The 27,514-nt window shown below is 36.0% G+C and overlaps 2 protein-coding genes across 2 annotated transcripts; both read left to right on the plus strand.

The window, feature by feature from the left end:
* The first annotated feature begins 13,544 nt into the window (after positions 1–13,544).
* LOC120171633 (probable protein phosphatase 2C 46) lies at positions 13,545–17,511 on the plus strand. The gene is made up of 5 exons (XM_039179314.1): positions 13,545–13,865; positions 14,377–14,801; positions 15,010–15,377; positions 16,595–16,831; positions 17,076–17,511. Exons 2-5 carry the CDS (start codon positions 14,483–14,485, stop codon positions 17,343–17,345), a joined length of 1,194 nt encoding a protein of 397 aa, XP_039035245.1. The 5' UTR covers positions 13,545–13,865; positions 14,377–14,482; the 3' UTR covers positions 17,346–17,511.
* Positions 17,512–24,430: 6,919 nt separating this feature from the next.
* On the plus strand, positions 24,431–26,042 carry LOC120171408 (pentatricopeptide repeat-containing protein At2g17033-like). Its single transcript, XM_039179112.1, has 3 exons — positions 24,431–24,766; positions 24,858–25,949; positions 26,002–26,042. Exons 1-2 carry the CDS (start codon positions 24,476–24,478, stop codon positions 25,941–25,943), a joined length of 1,377 nt encoding a protein of 458 aa, XP_039035043.1. The 5' UTR covers positions 24,431–24,475; the 3' UTR covers positions 25,944–25,949; positions 26,002–26,042.
* Positions 26,043–27,514: the final 1,472 nt, after the last annotated feature.

Raw genomic sequence — 27,514 nt, forward strand, 5'->3', positions numbered from 1 at the left:
TTATTTAGATTTTTAATTTAATAATAATATATACCGTAACGTAAAAAATAAATCATTAGACGCCTATAATTACTAAATTAATATCTTAAAACTCACTCAAAGATAACCTTAAATTAATGTTTTCCACAGTGAAAAAGTATGGACACTTTTATAAAAAGGATAGACACTTTACAATATAACCATTACCTATTACATTATATAAACGATACCTATTACATTATATAAGGGCTACCTATTACATCATATGTTTACCTATTATATTGAAAGTGTCCATACTTTTTATAAAAAGGATCGATACTTTTTTTAAACTTATGTAATTTATGTTTCAATTTTTTAACAGTGTTTCATGTTTTCCACCTACAATATTGATTTAATAATTTCATTTGCACAAAAAATTATTTGATTGTTTTGATATTTTATAAAATATTATTTAGAATTTTTAATTTAATAATAATATATACCGTAACGTAAAAAATAAATCATTAGACGCCTATAATTACTAAATTAATATCTTAAAACTCACTCAAAAGATAACCTTAAATTAATGTTTTCCACAGTGAAAAAGTATGGACACTTTTATAAAAGGATAGACACTTTACAATATAACCATTACCTATTACATTATATAAACGATACCTATTACATTATATAAGGGCTACCTATTACATCATATGTTTACCTATTATTGAAAGTGTCCATACTTTTTATAAAAAGGATCGATACTTTTTTTAAAACTTATGTAATTTATGTTTCAATTTTTTTAACAGTGTACTGCGAATTTAAAATGATAATATACTTGTAGTTATTGTACATACCTAAATATGTACTGCGAATTTAATGTTGTACCCACCCTTTAACTACAGAAACATGTTCAAAATGAACCTTCGTTTACATATCCATCAACTCCTGGAGCACTGAACTTGCACAACAAAATTTTTGCCATGGATAATACTGATGTAGACAATGTTAAGCCAACCGAGGAATGCCATGAAGTACATAATGTTGATGAATCTGACAGATTGGTTGGTCAGCTCTTCTGTTCACGTGATCAAGCTTGGCACTTTTACAAGGGATTCGCACGGGAACATGGGTTTAGTGCACGTAAGGGAACAACACGGCTTGACGTGGAAGGGAATGTGAAGACACAAGAATTTTGTTGTTCCAAAGAAGGGTTTCGAGTATCAAAAGTCAATACTGTTGATCGTCAACGTGCTCATACGCCAGTCACAAGAACAGGATGTAAGGCTAGAGTCGTAGTTACAGCAACAAATACAAACGATCAGTGGGTTATAAGTAAGTCTGATCAGAAACATAATCATGCATTGTGCACATCTGCTATGACACCATTTATGCGTTCTAATCGAGCTGTAAGTAAGGCTGATATCGATGAGGCAACAACATTGAAAGAGGTCGGTGTTGGCACGTCCAAGTAATGAACTATTTAACGCAGCAGGCAGGGGGCTATCATAATGTTGGATTTACACATAAAGACCTCTACAATGCACTTCAAAGAGGTAAAGCAAAGGAAATCGTCGATGGGGATGTGAATGCGCTTATTGCCTACTTTGATTATAAGAAACATGATGATCCCGGGTTTTTTATGACATACTCGGTAGACGAATCGGGGGCATTGTATAATCTTATTTGGTCGGATTCTACATCGAGATCGGATTACACATGCTTCGGTGATGTAATTGCGTTCGACACAACGTACAAAGATAATTTGTATGGTCGACCAATTATGCCTATTGTTGGTGTCAATCATCACCATAACACAATTGTGTTTGCCACTGCCATAATCGCTGACGAAACGTCTCAATCTTTCGAGTGGGTGCTACAGAATTTTTAGAAGCCATGATGAATAAATCACCTATTTCTGTTGTAACCGATGGGGATAGGGCAATGCAGAGGGCTATCAAATCTGTTATCCCTTATGCTAAGCACAGATTATGTTCTTGGCATCTTTCTCGCAATGCACAAGCTAACATTGGTGACCCAAAGTTTACAGCAGCATTCTCAAAATGCATGGCTTCCTGGTGGACAACCAAGGAATTTGATATTCAATGGCGTTCGATTGTTTCAGAATTCAACGTCCAAAAGCATCCATGGGTGATTGAGAAGGGAAATACACGACACTTATGGGCACAAGCATATCTAACCGGTCATTTCTTTGCCAATATTCGCTCAACACAAAGGTGCGAGTCTATGAATGCTTCACTAGCTATTGCACTGAAACACAAGAAGACATATTTAGATGTTGTTCGTGCAATTGAAGATGGAATTAGTAGAATGCGTATGAACGAGTTGAAAGCGGATTACTTAAGTTCCCATACGAAGCCCTTCCAGATCACAAAACTGGTCGACCTTGAAAGCCATGCCGCTGCGATTTTTACCCGAATCTTTTCGTGTGTTCCAAGATGAACTTACACGGGAGACATTGTACCGGATTGAGGCAGAGATTAAGTCCTTATCAGATGAATGTCAACATTATATTTTGTCAAAGTACGCAGAAAAAAATAGGAAATTTGAAATTAGTTTTGATTCTCGTACGAAAACTCTAATTTGCTCCTGCAAAAAATTCGAGACCGTTGGACTTCCGTGTCGCCATCAACTTCACATTTTGAAGCAATTGGACTACACATATTTGCCCGGGACTTTGATTCAAAGTAGGTGGACTAATGATGCGAAGGCTTCTGCACCCAGCTATGTTGATTTGAATGTGTCTCCAGAAGTGATGCAAATGGCAAGGTTCGCTGCTCTACGTTCAACGTCAAGTAGGTTATGCTACATTGCATCAAAGACAGACGAGTCTTTCAAAACCGCAAGAGATGAGATGAAAAAACTAATAGAAGAATTAGAAAACTCGTTTGGTTTGAATCATTCAGTCAACCAGAGCATTGTAGTAAACAATGTTCGTGACCCTCAACGAAAACAACGCAAGCGAAAAGAAGTGCCGAAGAACAAGGTCGAGAAGCAAATTAGGCGATGTGGGTACTGCAACGGTGAGGGGCATAACAAACTAACATGTCCTCAAGTCAAGCTTAGTTTGAGTACAAGCACACAGCCTACATCAACTGATTTTTTCGAAGACGGAATGGAATGACAACGATCTCCATATAATATATCGTAAGTATCAACATCACTCCTATTGTATGTACATATAAATATTTTGAATGAAGGAAGAAAAACCGCGTTACTTCAAATTACCGACACTTTTTTAAATGGTATGGACATAAAGTACCGACACAATATTAAAAAGTGTCGATATAGGTTGTAGACCTATTCGCTCATAAAACCGGTATATTTATACCGGTTATATTACAAAATTATCTATTACATTATAATTATGGGTTCCGATGTGTAAAATGTCGACACTTTTTTAAATTGTATCGACACATTTTTCTTCCAATATGGACATAAAGTACCGACACAATATTAAAAAGTGTCGATATAGGTTGTAGACCTATTCGCGCATAAGACCGGTATATTATACCGGTTATATTACAAAATTATCTATTACATTATAATTATGGGTTCCGATGTGTAAAATGTCGACATTTTTTTAAATTGTATCGACACATTTTTCTTCCAATATGGACATAAAGTACCGACACAATATTAAAAAGTGTCGATATAGGTTGTAGACCTATTCGCGCATAAGACCGGTATATTTATACCGGTTATATTACAAAATTATCTATTACATTATAATTATGGGTTCCGATGTGTAAAATGTCGACACTTTTTTAAATTGTATCGACACATTTTTCTTCCAATATGGACATAAAGTACCGACACAATATTAAAAAGTGTCGATATAGGTTGTAGACCTATTCGCGCATAAGACCGGTATATTTATACCGGTTATATTACAAAATTATCTATTACATTATAATTATGGGTTCCGATGTGTAAAATGTCGACACTTTTTGAAATCGTATCGACACATTTTTCTTCCAATATGGACATAAAGTACCGACACAATATTAAAAAGTGTCGATATAGGTTGTAGACCTATTCGCGCATAAGACCGGTATATTTATACCGGTTATATTACAAAATTATCTATTTTATTATAATATGTTGAAAGTGTCCATACTTTTTATAAAAAGGATCGAAACTTTTTTTAAAGATATGTAATTTATGTTTCAATATTTTTTAAGTATGTTTCATGTTTTCCACCTACAATATTAATTTAATAATTTCATTTGCACAAAAAATTAGTTGATTGTGTTGATATTTTATAAAATAATATTAAGAATTTTTAATTTAACAATAATATATACCGTAACGTAAAAAATTAATCATTAGACGCCTATAATTACTAAATTAATATCTTAAAACTCACTCAAATGTATATGTACACATAGAAGCAAATATGGAATAATTAATGAAATATACATACAATATAATCACACCAAAATTTAAATACACAAGAATGTTCAAATAATGTACCGACAAACAAAATTAATCCGATGAAAAAGGGTTGTTTCTAACGAAGTCCGGAACATTAGAGGCCTTCAACAAATTTTCCAAATACTCTCGTATGTTTCCGCCTTTTTCTGAGGACATACATAAATAATTTCAATTATCAAACTAATGAGGTGCAATTTTACTAACAATAAATTAAATTCGCATAAGCATGAATAAATTTGTGTCATACCTAGAGCTTTGTCGTTCGAATGGGAAGCAGCGTCAAAGGTATGTGGACATATGTAATTGTATTTCTATATAAACACATAAGTTGTTAAAATAATCAATGTCTGAACACCTGTTCAACTGATCAGAAACATATTGCATAAATGCAACCTACCGGATTATAAATCATTTTTTCCGCTGAATCATCGACCAAAAGTGTATTTAGCTCGTTAAAATCTGGACACGCGTTCCAAACATCATTGAGATCTTTACAATAGGTAACAGAATCGTATGTTTTGCATTTTTTTGATCCTGTTCACAAACAGTCGAACATAAATATGTAGGAATCATAGACAAGGAAAAGTCAGCAAACTGTAATGACATTCATCTTACCCACACGAATAGAAAATGCTCGGAAAATACAGGTAGTTTCTCAAGTACACGGTCGACGTTATGCCTGAGATTGTAATCAAGATTGAATGTTAACATTCAAATGTATATTAACGATTTTGACTACAGTAATTCAATTGCCTCAAACATGTTCTAACCTCATCTTTGAAGACCAAAGGGCAACAACAAAATTGTCGACACAAAATTGCATAAATTCAAATAATCCTCTTCTGAGGACAACATCTACAACATGAAGAAAATGAGATTAAAGTTCTACGCTTATATGTTAAAATAATGGATACAAAAGAATAGAATTAAAACCTGCCGGCAGTCTTGGGATGTAGGCAAGGACACCATTGAGATCAAAAATTAAAAGTTTTCTTGAAGGCGGCGTTGCAGACACGATATACTTGTTTGGATCATCATCTTCATCATCATCGTCATCATCATCATCATCGTCATCTTCATCGTCAGCTTCATCTTCTGCGACCGATTGGTTGTCCACATCTGTTAAAAGAAAATAAAATAAAGTTCAGAACGTGTAAATGTTAAGAAACATAGATAATGAATTACCTAACTCGTTTGATGTCGTTGACGTAATTCGTTACGCAACATGGAGACTTCACGTTGCAATGATGAAATATCGGATCGCATTCCACTCACAAGGGAATCAATATGCTCCCGAAAATTGACCATGTATTCCATCACGGTCTTAATTGTGACATCCTCTGCAACTGTTGCTTCTTCCATCATTGCGTCTCCACTTGGTTGCTCTTCTTCATGGCCAACGGGGTCCATTTCCTCCCTCTCTTGATCTAATCCGACCTCCTTGACACGCTTCCAACCGAGTTTTCAACAAAATCATATCCCGCTTTTTAATAAATACCATGTCAATCTTGCGGGTTAATCGAACAGGGGCGTCATGCGAAAAATCAACTTCCTTCTTCTTCAACAGATGGGTGATGACACATCCATATGGTAGTGTAGTTGAAATTGTTGCTCCCTTTGTGACCATATATACAATTGTATTAAATATGAGTTTTGCAATGTGTGGAGCCGTTTTGGATTTATACTTTGCTATCCACCAATAATCGCTGTCTCGAAGCGTTGAATGTTTTCCCCCACTAGGCCGGATATACCATGTGAGCATTTTGTGAAACACTCTCGACTCTACATCGAGGTGAATTGGGCTATTTCTAGTAACCCGTTTAATTGTAGACCAATCTACACCATTTTCATCTGAATCCCCTGTATTCGCTACACCTAAACCCTCCGCAATAGACTCTGGAGATATATATATCCTTCCCCATGACATGTGTATTAATTCCTATTATATTAGTCTTATTAGGCTCGTGCTGTAAGGAAGCATTGTTGTAGAAGACTCTAACTAGGTTGGGATAATATCTTGGTTCTACACCAAGGAATTCAAGCCAACCCCAAGATGTAATGTGGATTTAAAACTAAATGCTATTTATCATCAAACAAGAAACCCAGGTCAATGACACGTTCGGGACGAATCTTCCTTACTTTAAAACTCGTCTGCCATCTTTGTTTCTCCATGTCGGATCTAAAGTTCAGAGTTTCGAAGGACCTGATTTCCTCAGAAGAATCGTTTGTTACAGAAGGAGGTGGTTGAGAAGAACTGGGTTGAGAAGAGCTTTGAGAAAGACCTCGCTTCTGACGCTGACGTTTTGGAGCCATTTTGGTTGGATGCTACCCCTATTACAATGGAACACAAACACATTCAGGATAAAAACTCCAATATAGAAATCAATCAAACCCATAAAATATCGATAAATTTACCTGAATATCTGATCGTCACTTATGATAACGGTAGAAGGAAGAAAGAGGAGAGGAAGATCTGCCTGCTTGCATTTATGTTTAGGGTTTCTCGATTAAGAGTACTATATAAACGGTGGAAAACACTTGATATTTAAATTAGTATCGACACAAAATATATTAGTGTCGACACATTATTTAGACATATTCTCTCATAAAACCGGTATAATTGTACCGGTTAGATTAAAAAATTACATATTACATTATACTTTTGGGTTCGATGATTTTGGGATCGACACTTTTTATATATGGATCGACACTTTATTGATTCACCTTGTAAAAATTCATTCTGGAAAAAAAATATCGACACAAACTATATTAGTGTCGACACATTATTTAGACTTATTCTCTCATAAAACCGGTATAATTGTACCGGTTAGATTAAAAATTACATATTACATTATACTTTGGGTTCGATGATTTTGGGATCGACACTTTTTTATATATGGATCGACACTTTATGGGTGCACCTTGTTTTTAATTCATTCTGGGAAAAAATATCGACACAAACTATATTAGTGTCGACACATTATTTAGACTTATTCTCTCATAAAACCGGTATAATTGTACCGGTTAGATTGAAAAATTACATATTACATTATACTTTTGGGTTCGATGATTTTGGGATCGACACTTTTTATATATGGATCGACACTTTATTGATGCACCTTGTAAAAATTCATTCTGGAAAAAAAATATCGACACAAACTATATTAGTGTCGACACATTATTTAGACTTATTCTCTCATAAAACCGGTATAATTGTACCGGTTAGATTGAAAAATTACATATTACATTATACTTTTGGGTTCGATGATTTTGGGATCGACACTTTTTTATATATGGATCGACACTTTATGGGTGCACCTTGTTTTTAATTCATTCTGGGAAAAAAATATCGACACAAACTATATTAGTGTCGACACATTATTTAGACTTATTCTCTCATAAAACCGGTATAATTGTACCGGTTAGATTGAAAAATTACATATTACATTATACTTTTGGGTTCGATGATTTTGGGATCGACACTTTTTTATATATGGATCGACACTTTATGGGTGCACCTTGTTTTTAATTCATTCTGGGAAAAAAATATCGACACAAACTATATTAGTGTCGACACATTATTTAGACTTATTCTCTCATAAAACCGGTATAATTGTACCGGTTAGATTAAAAAATTACATATTACATTATACTTTTGGGTTCGATGATTTTGGGATCGACACTTTTTATATATGGATCGACACTTTATTGATGCACCTTGTAAAAATTCATTCTGGAAAAAAAATATCGACACAAACTATATTAGTATCGACATGACCCTTAATGTGTATAAGAAACATGTACAACAACATACTGCTAACTTTTCTCATCTCATTCATAATTATATTCACATAAAAAAATATAAATCGTATACAAAATTATAAATCGTATACAAAATTATAAATCTTATACAAAATTAACTCGACATTTACATCATTGCATCCTTTTGTTATTCTTATGTAATATTGCGGCTTTTGTTATCTCCTGTCTTCGTTCATTTTGATTGTGGCTTACGAGATCATTTAATACTCGCGATCGATCCCAGTCTCCAACAACCTATATTCAAATTGTCAGAACGTTAAGTATTGTCAACTACAGCATTCAATCTACGACTTTTAACAATTTTACCACAAACAATTTTTTCTATCCACTTACAAAATCACCAGTTGCCCCTGTAGAACCGATCGATTCCATCCACATCATCACATACATGCCGCAATCATATCTGTTACAAAATTTGAAAACCACACATGTCAATTATGATGAATACTGCATAAATTAAGCTTTCTATTTGTGATAACATCTCATACCCATTCAATTGCTTATTCTTCTTATGCTCCACAAATTTGAAGTTTTTCAAGGGATACTTTCCTAGAGATCCACATGACTCAACCCAAATGCGTTTCTTATTATAGAATCTAATATTTTAATCTGCATTAAAATAGAAGAAGTTATGCACCAAAAAAATTATGCATTATAATTTACATAATGTCCTTTCATACATACATACATACCAATCTCTTAGCATCCTTCACTCTCTGTTTAGCTGCTTCAGTTGTAAACATACTATCATATATTGTTACAACATGATCTACCATATCCAACACCAACAGATACCAGTGTGAATTATGGTAGTTTATTGTGATCATTATCTGCAACAAATTTCACACCCAATTTGACAAAATTCAACATTCTATATCCGAAAACATCATTTGCAATTGGTATGGTGTCTTACCTTCTCACAGTCCGTGAATTTCACATAGTTATCCAATATGACACCCCAGAAGGTAGAAATATTCTCAACACTTTCTTTATTGTTGGCTTCCAACGCCTGTTGCTGTAATTACGCAACAAACATTATTAATTTACCGTCTATAACACTACTTTTCAATATTTATTAATTTAACTCACCACTAAGAGGTATGGAAGGTAGCCAATCCTCCGGTGTGACTTTGAGAATCGTAGCATATGGTCCAGGCGAGCAAATCGATAACCTAACAAAATTAATTACACAATCAGAACATATTCAATAAGTTTTATTTATTTTCTACTTTCTACTTACCACACCGCCAACCCATTCTGTAGGCTTCAACGTTGCAACGTCGTATACAGTAGCGAATTGATTTCCCATTGATATTACAGAATATCTGTATGAATCATTAGGATTAATATCTTGTCATGAAATATTTAAATATCACTCACAAAACAATATATTTCACTTACCCCGATTCTAACTCGCTATTCCATAAATAATCACAAATTGCAGCTTCGATGTCATCAATTCCAGTTGGAATGTCCGCTTTTTCAACCTACAATTTTGCATACAAATTTTTGTCACAACAACATAATAAAAATCAAATTAAGTATTCTTTTATTAAACTTACCTTCTGCTTCTTCTTCTGGGGTGCAGGACATTCCGAATCCAAAACTGCTGCTATGACACTCTCCGGTGTATAAAGCACATTGGGCCTCTCCTTCCTCCTCATTTCTTCCATCTCTTCTTCTTCCTCCTCCCTCTTTTCTTCTTCATATTTTTTCAGTTCATCGTACTTTTTTTCTACATAGCTCTTCATATCTTTTATTTCACCCTTCAATTGAGCTCCTTCATCCGAGTATTTATCAACCACCCCCTTCACCCCCGTAAGTTCACTCCTCAAATCAACAACCTCCTTCACCACTCCCTCAAATTTCTCTCCCGTCACCATCTTAATATCACCCCTTAACACCGAAACTTCTTTCACCACTTCACCCCTCAACACCTCTACTTCTTTCACCACTCCATCTATTTTTCCTTCCACTACCCCCTTATGCCTCTCGAGTTTCTCTACGACTTGATCAAGTTTCTCTTCGACTCTTGATTGTCTTTGCATGATTTCAAATTGGATTTTTTTGATATCAGCCAATTCAGACATCAAAATGTCGAAGTTACTCTGTTTTGCTTCACCGTCGTCCCACTCACCTTCATCCCCCAATACTTCTTCCCTCAATACAACCATCCCTCCTTTCTTCTCCTCTGCCTCCACTGCCTCCTCTACATCCTTGCCAATAACCTTCAAAAATTAAATTACAATATTAAGACATTGATTATATTCTTAATATTATTTAATTACATTTATTACCATTTCTTGCTTCTTCCCTCTATCCAACTTCAACTTCACCATCACTCTAACCACCTCTTCCTTCCCCCATGCACGGATGCGTGCCACTCCGGTTCTTTCATAAGCCGGCACTGCCTCACAGCCCGACCAAAAATCGAACAGTGCAACCTGCATTTATAATAAAATTAGAATTTTTATATAAAACACAAAAAAGTGATTCAACTCATTTACCTCTAAGATTGCTATGCACCCTTTGAGGTATCTCTGGCTGCCCTTTTTAAAGGTGATAATTGATTCAATCAATCTCGAATGGATATATTCAGCCCAATTGAATTCACCCTTCAAGCCTTCATCGCAAATGAGCTTCATATATTCCTTGTTCGTTGACGTATCACCCGTTGGACAAAGAAATATACCGACAAGGTACAATAGAACTCGGGCCTTCAGCTCATCCCCCAAGTAAGATCCACTTTTGATATCCTCTTCAACTTCAGTATATGTCACCTTATGATTCAAACCATATTTGGAGGCAAGTGCTTTCCAGTTCTTACTCCTACAGACTTCTATAACACTTTTGCCTTTGTTTTGTACCCCCAATACGGCTGCAGCAGTCGATACCCCCAGAGGGAATGAATAATCACCATACTTAGCCATACATTGACTGACGTCAAATTGTGCCATCAAGGATCGACACAATTCCCTCCGAATAGGTCGATCCCTTACTCCGATCAACGATCCAAAACCTATTTCTCCCAGCACATTCAACTGACCCTTCTCCTTAAGGTGTTTAATTAATAAATTCACCCTTTTAATGCTGCATCTTGTCGAAACTTCCTACATTTTTTAACAATATATAATGTTATAGTTCTTATATATTTTGTATCAACGTATTTACAAGTTTAATGAATACCTTATTTTCATGTGCTTTCCTCCGTTCTTTGTATTCTTTACTATCATTCCTTGACTGTGTGATGTAAGGTTCCTTTTCAGCATCACTCATTGAATTCCATTTGGACCTCACATCTTTTTCACCTAATATTAAACATAAACGTTTCTTAATCAATACATTAACACTAAATACTAATACTACTCAATGTCAATTTCATTTTACATACCGAACCGCTCTGTGTGCCATCTCCCTTCATCCTTTTGCATTCGGCCATACTGTTAACATTTAAAATTTGTAATCAATTTAAAGTTTATCGATACTTTAATCCAATTACCATTTCAACAATAATAACAAAAAGACATTGATACTTACTAGAAGTACATATATCCACCCTTTGGTTGCTTTCGAGTCTCGGCCTCAATTTCAAAGTCATCTGCTCCACCAACAATTTTCCAACCCATTGACTCCATTTTTCCTTCATATATCAGTTTACGCAAATCAAATTATTTTGTTACATACACTTTTCAATATACAAATATAGATAACTACTCTTGTGGTAAAACGGTTTTCTTCAAAAGAATTTGAATGGCCACACCAAAATGTGTCGGCACATTTATACAACCTATAATATCATTTTCTACCTATAATATTTAATAAAAGTATCGACATTTATCGTTTTCCTTGAATATCTATTTCTACCTGCAATCGGTCCCAAATGCTTCCTTACTCCAAAACCCCAAACAACACATAAAAAACCCTATCGCGATTACTGTAATAATAAAAAATTAGGGTTTCGACAACATACTTTTCGATTCGACTGCAGCAACAAACAAACAAACTTCGCTTTAGAAACGCCTTCTGAAATGCAGCAACAATTACTCTTCGATTTCAAAAACTCGTCCGTTCTATCTATTTTCAGAGGATATTTAGCTTATATTTCATCGGATATGTTATTTATATTTAATCGATACAAATACAAAAGTGTCGATACTTTTATGTCAGGTGTCGATACTTTCGAAAGGATAATTACCTATTTCTTTGAAAGTGTCGATAATTTATTACACGTACTTACGAAAGTATCGACACTTTCAATATATCCGGTATCATTTTACCGTTTTTATCATTTTGATACCGGTTTTATCATATTTTTACCTGTTATATCGTTGTGGATCGATATTTTTTTTTAAAGTATCGACACATTATAGGCGCTATAACTGCTTCTCTTTTAAATTCACAAAGTGTCGATCCTTATATAACGTATCGACACTTTTAATTTTACCGGTTTTATCATTTTGTTACCGGTTTTATCATAATTTTACCTGGTATATCGTTTTGGATCGATATATTTCTTAAAAGTATCGACACTTTTTAGGATTTAAAACTGCTTTTAAAGTTATGTAATTTATGTTTCAATTTATTTAATAGTGTTTTATGTTTTCCACCTACAATATTAATTTAATAATTTAATTTACACAAAATTTTATTTGATTGTTTTGATATTTTATAAAATATTATTTAGAATTTAAATTTAACAATATTAACCAAATATAATAATAAATATGTTTTCAACAGTGAAATAAGTATGGACACTTTTATAAAAATGATATATACTTTTTTGAAAGTTATGTAATTTATGTTTCAATTTTTTTAATAGTGTTTCATGTTTTCCACCTACAATATTAATTTAATAATTTCATTTACACAAAAAATTATTTGATTGTTTTGATATTTTATAAAATATTATTTAGATTTTAAATTTAACAATATTAACTAAAGATAATAATAAATATATTTTCACAGTGAAATAAGTATGGACACTTTTATAAAAAGGATAGATAATTTACAATATAACAGGTAAAAATATGACAAAACCAGATTCATTATGACAAAACCGGTAAAATTTACTTGATATGTTAAAAGTATGGACACTTTTATAAAAAGGATAGATACTTACCGATAACCAAAGTTTACCGGTTACCAAATTTTTTAATAGTTTTTCATATTTTCTACCTAAAACATTATTAGTTGTCAACATAATAGGTACCGCTAAACCGAATTTATTAAATACATTTTAATGTATCCGGTAATGCTGTATATTAGCCGTATATTAACCCGCCTTTCCTGAGACATTCCCCGTCTGCTGAGGGAAACTTACAAGAGAGATAAGGGGGAGAAAGAGGGTTTTTATATGTTTTTTTTTGGCGACCAAGCCGAAATCTTTTCACATGAAAGTTCTCTCTTTTTTTAAGCTCATCCATTTCATTTTTCAATTATCTCATCACTCGTCGAAGCTTGAAACCAACCAAATCAAACACCAAAACCCAGTTTTTTTATTCTTCTTTTGATTAGATTGATCCGTAGATCTGCTAATTCCAAGTTCCATACCCCGCATGAAGTTTCTTACTTATCTATTCTCAGATCTTCCGTTTCAAGTATATAACCCCACGGGGTCTAATTAAAAGGTAAAGCTTTTTCCTTTTGGTTTTCCCCATCTGTTTTCTGTACTTGGTGTGGGAAATATAAGTTGAATTGTGAATGATTAATGGGTCTAAAGAGTTTTTTGAAACTGGGTTTTGTTTGAAGTTCTCAATGTGAAACATTAGACCTTCTGGATATCCTAATGGCTGACCAAACTACTTCCTTGGAAAAAAAGAAGCGATCTTTGACCGATTCTCTTGTTTCCCAAAAACCCTTTTGCGCTTTTGTTGATTTTTCCAGCAGGAACTTGTACGGTCGTGGTCTTTCCTGTTTTAAGAAGGATAAGTTTCTGTTGTTTGAGCTCAATATTAATAACTAAGACAAACTGAGAAAAAAGTTAGTTTCTTGGACATCATTTGTTGATCTCCTAGTTTTTTTGTACCTTCTTGTTGATGATGTTTCCCTTTTGGAGTTGTGGAAGATACTAATTTGCAGTTGCTGCAAATTGAACTATTGCTAACCTTGTTGGTGTGCTTTGTTTGCTTGTTGCTGCAGTGTTCCTGTGTTGTGTTGAGACTTAAAGGAGGATAGGGCTCTCCCTCCAGATTTCTAGGGCCTGTTTTAGATGAGTTTTTGGAGGGTTTTGTGGATGAGATGAGGGATGTTATCTGGGTTGATTAAGTTTTTGAGGGCCTGTTTTCGACCGAGCTCAGATCGATACGTTCACACAAATTCTGAAGCTGGAGGTCGCCAAGATGGCCTTTTGTGGTACAAGGACTCGGGGCAGCACATCAATGGTGATTTCTCAATGGCAGTGGTTCAGGCCAACAATTTACTTGAGGACCAGAGCCAGCTCGAGTCTGGTTGTTTGAGTTCACACGAGTTGGGTCCCTATGGTACTTTTGTTGGTGTATATGATGGGCATGGAGGCCCAGAGACTTCACGATACATCAACGATCATCTCTTTCAACATCTAAAACGTAAGCACAAAGCGTTTGCTAGGGTTAAAACTTTTTGTTGCCCTTTATTTACTGATTAATGAAGTAGGGAATATTCATAGGCGATAAAATGATCGAAAGTTATTGCGGTGTGTACTTGTTGCAGCAATAGTTTAGGGTTTGTACCCAATCGAAACCAAGATATATATTTATTATTCACATTTGTACCGGTGATGTTTGTTATGTTCAGGATTCACTTCAGAACAACAAGGGATGTCGGTTGATGTGATACGAAAAGCATATCAAGCAACAGAAGAGGGTTTTTTGTCCCTCGTTACCAAACAGTGGCCTATGAAACCGCAAATCGCAGCTGTTGGATCCTGCTGCCTGGTTGGTGTTATTTGTGGTGGAACTCTTTATGTGGCCAACCTCGGCGATTCCCGTGCTGTCTTGGGGAGAGCTGTGAAGGTGACGAGGGAGGTTCTAGCCATTCAGCTGTCGGCTGAGCATAATGTGTGTATAGAGTCTGTAAGACAGGAGATGCAGTCACTGCACCCTGACGACTCTCAAATTGTAGTTTTGAAGCATAACGTATGGCGTGTAAAAGGTCTCATACAGGTACATTCCACGATGCATATGATTTTTTAATTTTATTTTTCAAATGATAGTAGTTTAATGGTTAAGATGAGTAGGTAATGTCCACATCTGCTAAACAGCATTGCTTTTGCATATCTTTGGTAAGTGGTTGGGGAATTAACCACTGGTTTATGGCTCATATCACCTTCTTGTACAAGAACAACAATGTAAGAGGAGGAAGTACGACTTTCATCATCGCTACAGATGTACAGAGAGCTTGAATCGGTTTCTTGTCCAAATCGAAAACTCTTAGTGCATGCTGTTTTTGGATGTTTGAAAAGTTGTTATTGCTAGCCTGATTTTATCCTAAATTCTAAGAGAAGGGCATGAACCTCGGTATTGCATTAAGCTATGGAATTGTAAAAAAGGAAAATTGTTGGTCTTTATGTTGATCTCATGAGAGGAAGTAATTTTTGGACTTTATGTTGCATAAAGCACGGTAGTGATCTTGGAGCTGTTTAAATTTGAACTTCAGGCTTTTGACTATGGCTTCACATTAGCAGTTTGGTGAAAGGATGCATCCCTGCTAGATTTTAGGTACTCTCGATTCTTACAGTTCTGTGGTTTTTGGGTGGTATAAAGAGACTAAACTATGAATTCTGGTTGGGTCGTCATGATGGCTTTGGAAGACAGTCAGAGCCGCATCTTGACAAAATGAACCACCCTTAAGGGAAGCTTGGAGAATGTCGTTGTCGGCTTGAGATTGGAGAATAGTTTCTTCCTTAAGATTAGAATCCACAGAAAACTGAATGTTTAAACAGGTTTCCGAAGCTTGATCAAATCAAGCATCCGATTGGTTGAGAAATCTCTGAGCAAGTTGCAACGTATCAATACGGAATCTTATGCATATTATAAAGTTTCTGAGAAAGCTATATGTACTAGAATTAGAACCTGTCTCATGGATTTTATATATGAATCTAGTTTCCCGCTTCAACTGCTTAACCTTTCTTTTAAAAACCTTAAGCTTCACCAGAATGGGGCACAACCTTTATTCGTTAATGATGCGTCTACCATAAGATTATTAAGGAATCCCCTCTCTACATTCCGAATCCAAGAGAGGGTGTGTGAGAGAGGTATAGAACATTCCATAAATGCATGCAATATGTCCGGCAGTTGAATATCGTAATGTCTTTTTCTCTGGTTTTCCACGATTTGCTCTTTTTTTCTATTGTTTATTGATAGAATCCTTGATGTTTCAGATTTCCAGGTCCATTGGTGATGTATATTTGAAAAAGGCTGAGTTCAACAGGGAGCCTTTATATCAAAAGTTCCGCCTTCGTGAACCTTTTAAAAAGCCAATATTGAGTGCAGACCCGGCAATATCAGTGCACGAGCTGCAACCGCAAGACCAGTTCGTGATATTTGCATCAGATGGGCTCTGGGAGCACCTAAGTAATCAAGAAGCTGTCGATATAGTTCAAAATCATCCACGAAGTGTAAGTTTATGCTTCAATTGTAGGTGTTGTTTATCTTGTTACTTTTTTATCCTCGTATTCGGAAACTTCGATTAGGTTCGAGTATGAAGTCCTTTCTTCATAGTCTTTAAATATTGATCATTTTATGGTAAACCGGTCAGCTATGAATAATGCGCCTATAGCGAATGGTTTTTTTTTTTGCTCATCCTCCTGCATACATACCAGAACTGTGAATATATTTAACTTTTGGTTTTGGACCATGCAGGGAAGTGCAAAGAAGCTGGTAAAAACTGCTCTACAAGAAGCAGCAAAGAAGAGAGAAATGAGATATTCCGACTTGAAGAAGATCGACCGTGGCGTCCGCCGGCATTTCCACGATGACATCACGGTAATCGTGGTGTTTCTTGACTCGAACCTCATAAGCAGGGCTAGCTCAATTAAGGGCCCTAATCTATCGGTTAGAGGGGGCGGTGTTAACTTCCCTCCTAATACACTGGCCCCTTGTGCCACACCAACCGAAGCTGGTGGTACCTGATCACAAGTGCATATATCGCTTGCTTCTTCTTTGTCGTATCATTTTCTTATGTGAATATCAGGTAGCTTCCGAAATGCGATAAACGCGGAGCGAGCATTCGATTTTTTAATGTACACCGTAACTCTTAACTGGAAACTAATGCCTGCATTTAGCTTCTTGTTTGTCGGAAAACTCGAAAGAAACAGTACAAGGTGACCGTTGTTTATTTCCTGAGATAGTTTTCATAGTTCTTTATATATAATAGTGTCTCTCTTTGTTCTTCTGTTGGTGCAGTTTTCTCTTTTACTGTCAAATGTTTTGACTGAAAGTTGAGTAAGAGATTAATTCAAGATAAATCCTTTTAATCAATGAATTATGGATAAACACGAATTATCATCTTTCACCCTTTTCATTGATGTGGAGCCAAAGCCTCACGTTCCCTTTTAAAGTTTTAACCTTTGGATGAGAAAAAAGTAATATCTTTCTCCATTGTTTCGTCATGTAGAAGAACAAACAATCCGAGTCCGACACTGTACCACGTTGTAATTGCATTCTAACTAGTTTTATATTTCCCCACGCGCATAGCCATCATCAACGCTCCAGTCCGGTTAGAATTGGACAATCCTGGTTAATCCTCCATTCGACAAATGTCCTCTATCTTACACCTACGCCCCATATTTGCTCAAAACAGTCCCTTCAGGCCTTCACTATCACTCAGTCCCTTCCAACGAAAACAAGAACAACCTTAAAATGGCAGTTCCCTGAAAGTTCTTACAAAATCAGCCTCTGCAAATAAAGGGGGGGGGATCGATCTTTATATGTTACTACCTATTATCGAATCGCCCGCTTAAAAGTTAAAAACACCATTGCTGAAAAGCTTGAGCTGTTAGCAATTTTATTCTGATTCATGGATGCAAGCAAGAAGAGAAACAAAGACTCCAACATAAGCTCTTGTTCACCCACTTTTCTCTTACACAACAACGGCTTCAGTTCGATACCACAGCTTTCAGACATAGAGATGATCACCATAAAGTCGGTTTCTTACACGAGTTTGAAAGACTTGATGCCTTCGTCGTCTTCGTCATCGCCTCCCTCGACAGCGGCGATCGCTTCTCCAAAAGTACGCAATTCAAGCCGGCATGAAATTCCCATCAAGAATCCGCTAGTTAAGCAGGCAGCTCTGGCTTATTTGCAGCCCGTGGGGAGTCCGCCGGTGGCCTGCGAAAAGGGGTTGTTCGAGAAGGTTAAGGAAAGGTGTTGCGGTGAATGCGGGTGCGTTTCGTGGCTGTACGATGTCGTTTGGAGGAAGGTCAAGGAGTCATTTTCTGACCGGAGAGATGATGTTGTTGATGATTACTATGATGAAGACGATGATAAGGTTGACTGAAACTGAGAACTCAGGGGAGGAGGTTGAGGGTTGACCGGTAGATACGAGATAAATTTGTAAATAGAAATTCATCTTGTGGGGTTTTTTCAATATTTAGTCCTTTTATTTTGACTTTTTTTTGCATGTGCAAGTGCAGGGGAAAATGAGGAAATTATTACAAATTCCAATGTTGTTGTGAATTTCATTTTATTTTTGAAAAAAGAATGCAAACTATTGAAATTACACTATAATCAATAAGTTCAAGCTTTTTTTTCCCTAAATTAGAAGTTCGATTCAAACTGACTTCAAAATAGTTAAAATTTAATATGAACGTCAAATATTTGAAGTTAAAATATTTAAAGCTATGCGAATTTAAAGAGATTTAAATCATATTTTCATAATAAATGAGAAAAAAGAACTTGTTATTAGGTCATATAAATACGAGTAAATTATACATTTAATATTTAAACTATTAATTTTGATCTATTTTAATACCTAAAATTTTAATTTCTTTAAAAATCATACCTAAACTTGTTCTTAGATCATATAAAGATGTTTGACGATTAGCTCTTCCACCACCTATAATATTTACTAAAATGATGATAATGCTTCATAAATTTTATGTTTCATTCTTCTACTTGTTTAATATTAACTTACCTTCAATATATTTTAAGTTGAAAACGATACTATTTCGATTTAGATAAAGTATTTTATCTCACAAGTGAACCTACCAAATGATATAAAATATTCGAGGGCGTAGAATTGGAGAGGGTCCATGTGGGATATAATCATATAATAAGTTGGTCAAGCTTTTGATTTGGTGATTTATTAACCTTATGTTTGTCTGATCTCTTTACCAAAGTGGTCATGCAAAGGAAAAGGAATGTTCAGTGCAACTTCGAGGGAGCTTAGGTGTTTATCTGTAAGAGAAATTCAGTTTCTTTAAAACATCTTTGTCTGTGTGGGTTTTTGTTAATAAGATGAGAGTGACGTTGATGGTGGAAGTCGGTGGAAAATATAAAACGTAAAGATCATATCTTGATTTCCCCGCGTAATCAACACGGATCATATTAAGTTAAATAATAATTTTAGTATGTATTATATCAATTCTTTTATTGGTTAAATGTTTGAATATTTTTATAAGATATTTTAAGTTCAAATCATAGATATAATAATTTTCTTTTATTTTATAGTTACAGCTTATATAAGTTAAATACAAACTTCAAATTAATAGCAATGACATGCCTAACTTAGATGGTTGGGCTTGTTTTACCCCAAGTTGGTAGAGCGCAAGACTCTTAATCTTGTGGTCGTGGGATCGAGTCCCACGGTAGGCAATTCATAATTCTGACTGCCGGAGGTCTTCCACGGAAGCTGCTCTCAACCTGACGTTGGGGGCAGCCTACTATCATACCTCCCCCTCACCCCATTACATACGGGAATAGGGTCAGCTAATTCCCTTTGTTATATTTCTAATATGGCGGTGACACGTTATTAATAAAATAATATAATTAATATCTAAAAATAATAATTTAAAAAATGTCACGTTAACTCTACCGTTAAGTTTTTAACGACGGGGTATTAAAATGAAACAATTATCATTATTGTTCTGTAAGTTAAACATTTAGATTGACTGATCTTTCAGAGGTTCTTCATGTTGATCTTTCAAAATAATTAATTAAGATTTTAAACTAGATTAAGTAAGAGGTTATATTATTTTATAAACACCTTAACTTAGTTAATAGATGAAAATCATTTCTAACCCACAATGACAAATGACACCAAACATATTTTTATTATAATTTTCCCACACTTTCTCGGGAATATATATGAACCTGAACAGCGTCTGGGGAAAATAGGGCTATGTTTTAGCCAATGTCAAAGTTAAATTATAAAAAAAAAATTGGGCCAAAACAATGCAGTTGATCAGTTGAGGGAAATGAATTAAAAAAATCTATCTTCATTCCTCGGGAATGCTTTGAAGCTCAGGACACCAACAATGGCGGCTCTCCTTTACAATCGCATTGGACCTCAAAAGATGCTTGCTTCGCAACAGATTCAACCGTTCTTCAACAGATGATGAAGATGACTGGTAACAGTTATGATTTGCAGTAACGCCACTTTCGCCATCATCATTGATCATTCCCAGCATTTGCTTCAAATCTTGCTTCCTTACCACAATCTTCATCCTCAAAACACCATCGCCGTCGACGTGAGAAACGCCGCCGCCTCCGCTGTTATTCTTAACCGCCCTTGCAATGGCTTCTAACAAGTAATGGTTGCTTCCCGTTAAAGCTTTCCGGCTTCTGAATTCTCTCTTGGGTGATGCCTTCCCTTCCACGATGTTTTCGCTACGGTGATGCGCGGTGGCTCTGCCTAGAGCCCTAACGAGCTCCGTCGGAGAAAATCTACGAAGTTTCATCGTGTAGATGGAGTCTACTCGTTTTCAATGGAATGTTATTAACATTTCAATGCTTATAACCTTTATATAGTATCCGCCATGGAAGCTATACATGTATGAATGCAAGGTTGGCAAAACGTATAATAGCTTAGGAGAATCTAATGGAATGGCAGACGAAAGTCAAAATGAGCCAATAATGTTTCATGCATTGAGCCTTACCTAACTTGTCAAGCGTACTCGTTTTGCTACACAGTTGAAACAAGGGCAAACGGAAGTTTTCTTTTTCTTTTTTGAAGGTCTAATGGTTGAGCTGTTTTTAGCTGTGTCCGTGCATTATCAATCTTTCTTATCTTAGCCAACTCCATTTCTTTTTTATATATAATGGAATGAGATGATGATTACTAAAAGAAATTCCAAATTCTATAACTATTTTAAAAGTTAGAAATTTTCAAGTAACGTCTGCTCTTATCGACCCCATTAATCCATCTCTACCTATTATTACATAAGACTCCATGTTACAGTGTTTGAAGCCGAACTTTGGGACATCCTCGAAGGTCTCCAAATCGCATGGCAACATGGTTATGAGAAAATCATTGTTCAAACGGATAGTAGTGAGGCTTTCCACTTGTTTTCCCCACCGTTGGCGGACAGTCCATTCGCATTGGTGAGATCCATTGCACTCCTCATGGATCGGCCTTGGTTTATCGAATTCAAGAAAATCTTTCTTGAAGCAAATAATGCGGCATACTAAGTTGAAGCAGCTTGCCATTCGTGATGGTTCTGTGTTTATTTTTTATTCTTTTCCGATCCCTCTACTTGACATTCTCCATCGAGATATTCATGGTCCCCCTTACTCTCGTTTGAGAAGCTAGTGTTAAGGCGTTTAGCCTGTTTCTACTATTAAAAAAAGTTATATAAAAAAATAGGGTTAAGTGCTTTTGGTTCCTTACACATCCGGTTCAGGTTGCTCAATCATTAACTTATATTAACCCAGTCACGGAATTATGAGTTGACAATTAAAAACAAAAAAAACTCACGTGGGTAAGTTGAAATGTGGGTGTCTGCTTCTTCTTCTTCAAAATATTGGTGTCCATGGCATAATATTTTACTAATATAATAAATACATTATACAACATTCTCAATTAACTTTTACCTCGTTTCCTAGCCCTTCCACTACCTCCCAATCTCACCACCTCATTATCCACGTTTTTCCGCTCTCCCCCCTCTTCCTCCGGAGCTCCTCGTAAGTCGTAACCCTCTCCATCACCCTTCCCTTCTCTTTACTCTCTTCCTCTGAATCACCACCATCACCATCGTCATCTCAACCGCCGTCATCCTCATTGTCGTTGTCATCCTCTTTCTCCAACACTTCGCTCGGTGAATTCTGTTTCATTCTTGTCAAGAAACTTGCCGCTCTTTGTTTCTTTCTCGCCTTGTTAGTTTCTTTCTTGGTATCCATCTTCAGCTCCACGGCGTCATGCGAGCTAAGCTCGTTACCACCATACTCGTGATTCGACTCCCCACTCTTGTTGCTTGTTCTCTGTGAGTTCCGATGACCTGAAACCGCTCTCTCTCTACTTCTTTTCTTCCTCACGGCGATGTCGGCAAAAGAGCTACCGTCATCCTTCTTCTCAGAGTAGACAACTTTAGCAAGCCAGGATTGAATTCTTTGGAGATCCATGTGTTGCCTTATCAGGTTTTTGTATCTTCCAGACTCCTGCCATGGAAAATGCTGATGCAGCTCTTATCACAGAGGTTGGCGAAACTGAAATGGTCTTGTGTGCATATATAGAGAGAGGGAGCTTACACGTGAAATGGTCATGTGTGTGGTTTAATGTGAAGAAGAAGAAGAAGAAGAAGAGAGGGTGGTGGCGGATGGCTGTCGGCAACGTCTAACGCCGACGGTGAGAGGCGAACGACCACCAGGATTTTAGAGCTTCTCTTGAGACCAATGGAGCAAGATTTACTTGAGAGAGAGTGAAAGAAGAAAAAGATGATGAAGAAGAAGGAAAAAGAAACATAAGAAGAAAAGAAGAAGATGAAGAAGAGTTGACGTGGGACGTGGATATTTTAAAAATATTTTAATTGCCACGTAATACTTCTTCTGATCAAAAATAAGAAGAAAAAGACTTCGACTAATTACGAATTATACAGTTATGCAGCATTGTTTCGAAACAAGTCGGTGCCACGGAGCAGGGGAAAGCTCAAGGATGCATCTCAGGAGTGAGTTCATTGGCCAACATCGTTGCTCCTCTGATCTTTAGTCCTCTCACAGGTTTGTAAAGTTTGGTGTTTTCTACCCTTTCCCCCCGAATAAATTACTCTCTTTTTCAACTGTTGAAGGTTAAATAAACACCGACTTGTTCTGTTATACGGCATTATTCCTATCTGAAGAGGCACCATTTCATTTCCCTGGCTTTAGTATCTTCTGCATTGCTATCACAATAGTATGAACTTTTTACTTGGGATAAAAGCAACCATCTATCTTTTTTTACAGTTTCCGATCCGGTCTTGTGCAACTAAACCGATTCTTTCCGGCTTTTATTTAACAGACGATCGCCTTCATTGCGAGCTTGAATATAGGGAATGCTCCTTCAGATTCAAGTGAAAACAGCGGCGACTGCACGGAGGTTTAGACAGTAGTGTGTGAAAAATGATGTATGCATCATGTATAGTAAAACTATAGAAGGTCCCCTCTTGACCTTGATTATCAATGGATGATTTCATGAACGTAAAGACAGAAGAAAAGCTACAGAAAGATATTATATGCACTAAAACTTGAGCATGTCGAACCTACATTTGAGAGAATGTTGTTTACTATATGGCAGCCTTACTTCTTCGATTATTAATAGTTACAAAATGATCATTTAACTATAAAATATTATTTTGTTAAATTTTTTTACTATCAAAAATTATAAAATGATCACACGACTATTCATACGTTCTAGACTCTATCATTTTTCATTAAAAAACTGACAGTAATCTGAGCTGAAAATTAATATATTTGACTGAGATATGATAAAGTTTGATCTCAGAATTTCAAACGATATTTATATCTCCGTCAGTGTGTTAGCTTACAGCTCATTCGGTCGTTAAATTTTTAACCAAAAAGAATGAGTTTGGAATATATGAATGGTCGAGTGATCATTTTGTAACTTTCAATCATCGAAGGATTCAACAAAACAACATACTATAATCGAAAAAATATTTTATAATTTTTCATAGTCGAGGGCTTAACAAAAATCACCTTATAGTTGGGACCAATTATATACTTTACCCTTTTAAAAATAAAAAATAAAAACACTTTGGAGTCTAGTGTTTTCAATGGTCGGATTTTGCTACAAAGAAGGAAGCTTTCAACGACAAGGAACCCGAGAGGATCAGATGATAGTAGGAAGATTAACGTTAAGTATTCCCCCGCCATGGAACCACCACCGCCTCCGGCCAACTCCACCGTTAATCAAATGTGAGAGCGGGGGAGTGCCACTAACAAAGCAAGGTCACCGCTTCCTCTCTTCATTAGCATCCACGGCCGCCGTCGACGACCCAACAACCGCTAACCGGTTGATAAAGAAATTCGTCGCATCATCGCCAAAGTCTATTGCTTTGAACGCGCTCTCTCATCTTCTCTCTCCCAGCAATTCTCACCCTCACCTCTCCGACCTCGCGTTTCCCGTAAGTTCCCTTGCTTTGAACACTCCTCCAAGACAGCAAAAACCACTTATTTTTCCCTCAATTTTGACATGGGGTCGTGTTTTTTTAACAGTTGTATACTAGGATAACTGAAACAACATGGTACAACTGGAACCCAAAATTACTTGCAGAGTTAATTCCTTTGCTGGATATACAAGGTAAGCACGATGAATCCGAGGCTTTAATCTCTCAAGCTGTTTCGAAGTTAAAGTCTCGAGAGCGAGATCTTGTTCAATTCTATTGCAATTTGATTGAGTCTTGTTCTAAACATGAATCAGAGCAAGGGTTTAATGAAGCTTACTGTTACTTGTCTGAACTTGTTCGTAATTCTTCATCGGTGTATGTCAAACGTCAAGGTTATAAATCAATGGTTAGTAGCTTATGTGAAATGGGTCAGCCTAATGAGGCTGAGAATGTGGTTGAAGATATGAGAAAAAATGGGGTTAAACCTTCATTGTTCGAGTTTAGGTTTGTTTTGTATGGGTATGGGAAAATGGGATGTTTTGAAGATATGGAGAGAATGGTGAACAAGATGGAGATGGAAGGGTTTGAAGTGGATACTATTTGCTCGAATATGGTTCTTTCGTCGTACGGGGCTTTTACGAAACTTCCCAAGATAGTTCATTGGCTGCAAAAAATGAAGGCTTTGGGAATTCCTTTCTCAGTAAGGACTTACAATTCTGTCTTGAATTCATGTCCTATGATCATGTCTTTGGTTCGAGGCTCGGGTAGTTTTCCGGTTTTGCTTGCGGAGCTGATTGAGGTTTTGGATGAGGATGAAGCGTTGTTGGTAAAGGAATTGGTTGCATCTTCTTCAGTATTGAATGAGGTAATGGAATGGACTGATTTGGAGCTAAAACTTGACTTACATGGTATGCATCTTGGTTCGGCTTATGTGATAATGTTGCTGTGGATCGAGGAGATGAAACGCAGGTTTAAAGTCAAAGAATGCGTGATTCCAGCACAAATTACTATCGTTTGTGGATCTGGAAAGCACAGCAGTGTTAGGGGAGAATCACCTGTGAAAAATTTGATCAAAGCGATGATGATTCGAATGAAGAGTCCAATGAAAATTGATAGGAAGAACATTGGTTGTTTTATAGCCAAAGGACAAGTTGTGAAGAATTGGTTATCGCAGCTGATGGAGGAGAATCATTAATTTAAGGTCGGATGGGAACAGGTTTCAGTTAATATTTGATGAAATTAAGATCTGTAAGTTCCTCAGATTGAATCAATAACATCTGCCATTTTCTTCTTTTGTTTGATCTTTGTTGATACTAGTTTGAGTTAGTTTGTGTTGCTCTTGGGTTTTCATATCAGATAACACGAATTTCTGCCCTGGTTAGTCTGTCCAACTCATTGTAGTATCTAAATCGGTCCTCGGGTCAGTCTCTAGTTACTCACCATTGGAAGAAATATGCAAGAAAAATACAATACTAGATTTAGCCATTCGTAGAACCTTGTCTTACATAGGGTTATGAATCTTTGATATCAGTCTCTCTCAGGAGCATTTTCGAAACTCTTTTTGCGCTGTCACCTGTATATGACCACACCTTCTCAAACTCGGCTGCATATGGTGTTTCGTGTTTCCAGTCAGGTTCTTCCTCAAAACCATTTCTCTTCAAAGACGAAGCTGCCCTTCCTGGACTTCCGGTAAGTGGAGTTGAAGAGCAAAAAGTTGCTGTCGCAAAAGGAGAGGCATAAGGGGTGTGCTGAACTGAGAAAGGGCTGGGAGACATTCGCCTCTGGATCGGACGACTTCTCAAGCCGCTCCTGCTGAAAAGGGAATTCAATTCTGCTGCAGCACAGTGCTTGACAGCATCATGAACATATAGACATCATCTATCCTCGCCATAATGTTGAAGGCCAAACTCTCCATCACCCCTGAGTAGCTTTCTAGAATTGACTGCCCAACGTCCTGCAATTAAAACGAGGTCGATTCAAACCACGAAACTAGCAACGGTGGTAAAAGAGACAAGGAAGCAACATAAGTTGATCCTATCCTTCCCAAGTCATTTTCTAAAATATTAACTGAACCAAACTTTATTCAACTTATGTAAATCATTTTCTATAAAATTAATTATAGTATACCAAACAATTAGTGAAAAAGATTTACATAATATCATCAAAACACCGTAAAATAGTTTTCATAAAATGTAATTTATTTAAGTAAAACAGTTTTACGCAAAACAATTTTTATGTAACTTATTTTACATAAAACAGTTTTCACGTAATCCATTTTTTATAAATTATCTTTCAAAAAATCAATTACAGTCTATCAAATAGACCCTTATTAATATTATTGCAATGAAACGAGACAATTATGATACATTAACCCATGAAGTCCCAATAACGTAATGCACAAATTGGGTCCAACTGATACGAGGAGAAGCTTAAACATTAGGCCCTTTTTTTTCACTCCTTACATCGCAGGTAAATTAACTGGTTCAATAAACCAGTTAAGAATTTATTTTGTAACATACGACAAATATTACACTAAAACATAAATTCATCGCATCGAGATAATAAGTTCGGTAAGAAAATATTTTTTAATGGTCCTAGGTTTATAGGCCCCACATAGGTTAATATTATAATATATTTCCCAAGACTCATTACGTTGAGGTAACAAGTATTGTTTAAAGTTGATTTTTTTAAAATTTCATTAATTATTTTAAAAAATAAAAAAATTAGGTAACTCGTCACCTTGACGTGATGAATTTATGTTAAATT

This window comes from Hibiscus syriacus, unplaced genomic scaffold (assembly GCF_006381635.1).
Source record: "Hibiscus syriacus cultivar Baekdansim isolate YM2019G1 unplaced genomic scaffold, ASM638163v2 tig00111834_pilon, whole genome shotgun sequence".
Classification (NCBI taxonomy): domain Eukaryota; kingdom Viridiplantae; phylum Streptophyta; class Magnoliopsida; order Malvales; family Malvaceae; genus Hibiscus; species Hibiscus syriacus.

Excerpts from the sequence above, each read along its gene's own strand:
- LOC120171408 (XM_039179112.1), top strand. The coding sequence starts at position 24,476 with ATGATAGTAGGAAGATTAACGTTAAGTATTCCCCCGCCATGGAACCAC. Across the intron at positions 24,767-24,857 it reads TCTCCGACCTCGCGTTTCCC|TTGTATACTAGGATAACTGA; the intron begins GTAAGTTCCCTT and ends TTTTTTTAACAG.
- LOC120171633 (XM_039179314.1), top strand. The coding sequence starts at position 14,483 with ATGTTATCTGGGTTGATTAAGTTTTTGAGGGCCTGTTTTCGACCGAGC. Across the intron at positions 14,802-15,009 it reads TCTCTTTCAACATCTAAAAC|GATTCACTTCAGAACAACAA; the intron begins GTAAGCACAAAG and ends TGTTATGTTCAG. Across the intron at positions 15,378-16,594 it reads GTGTAAAAGGTCTCATACAG|ATTTCCAGGTCCATTGGTGA; the intron begins GTACATTCCACG and ends TTGATGTTTCAG.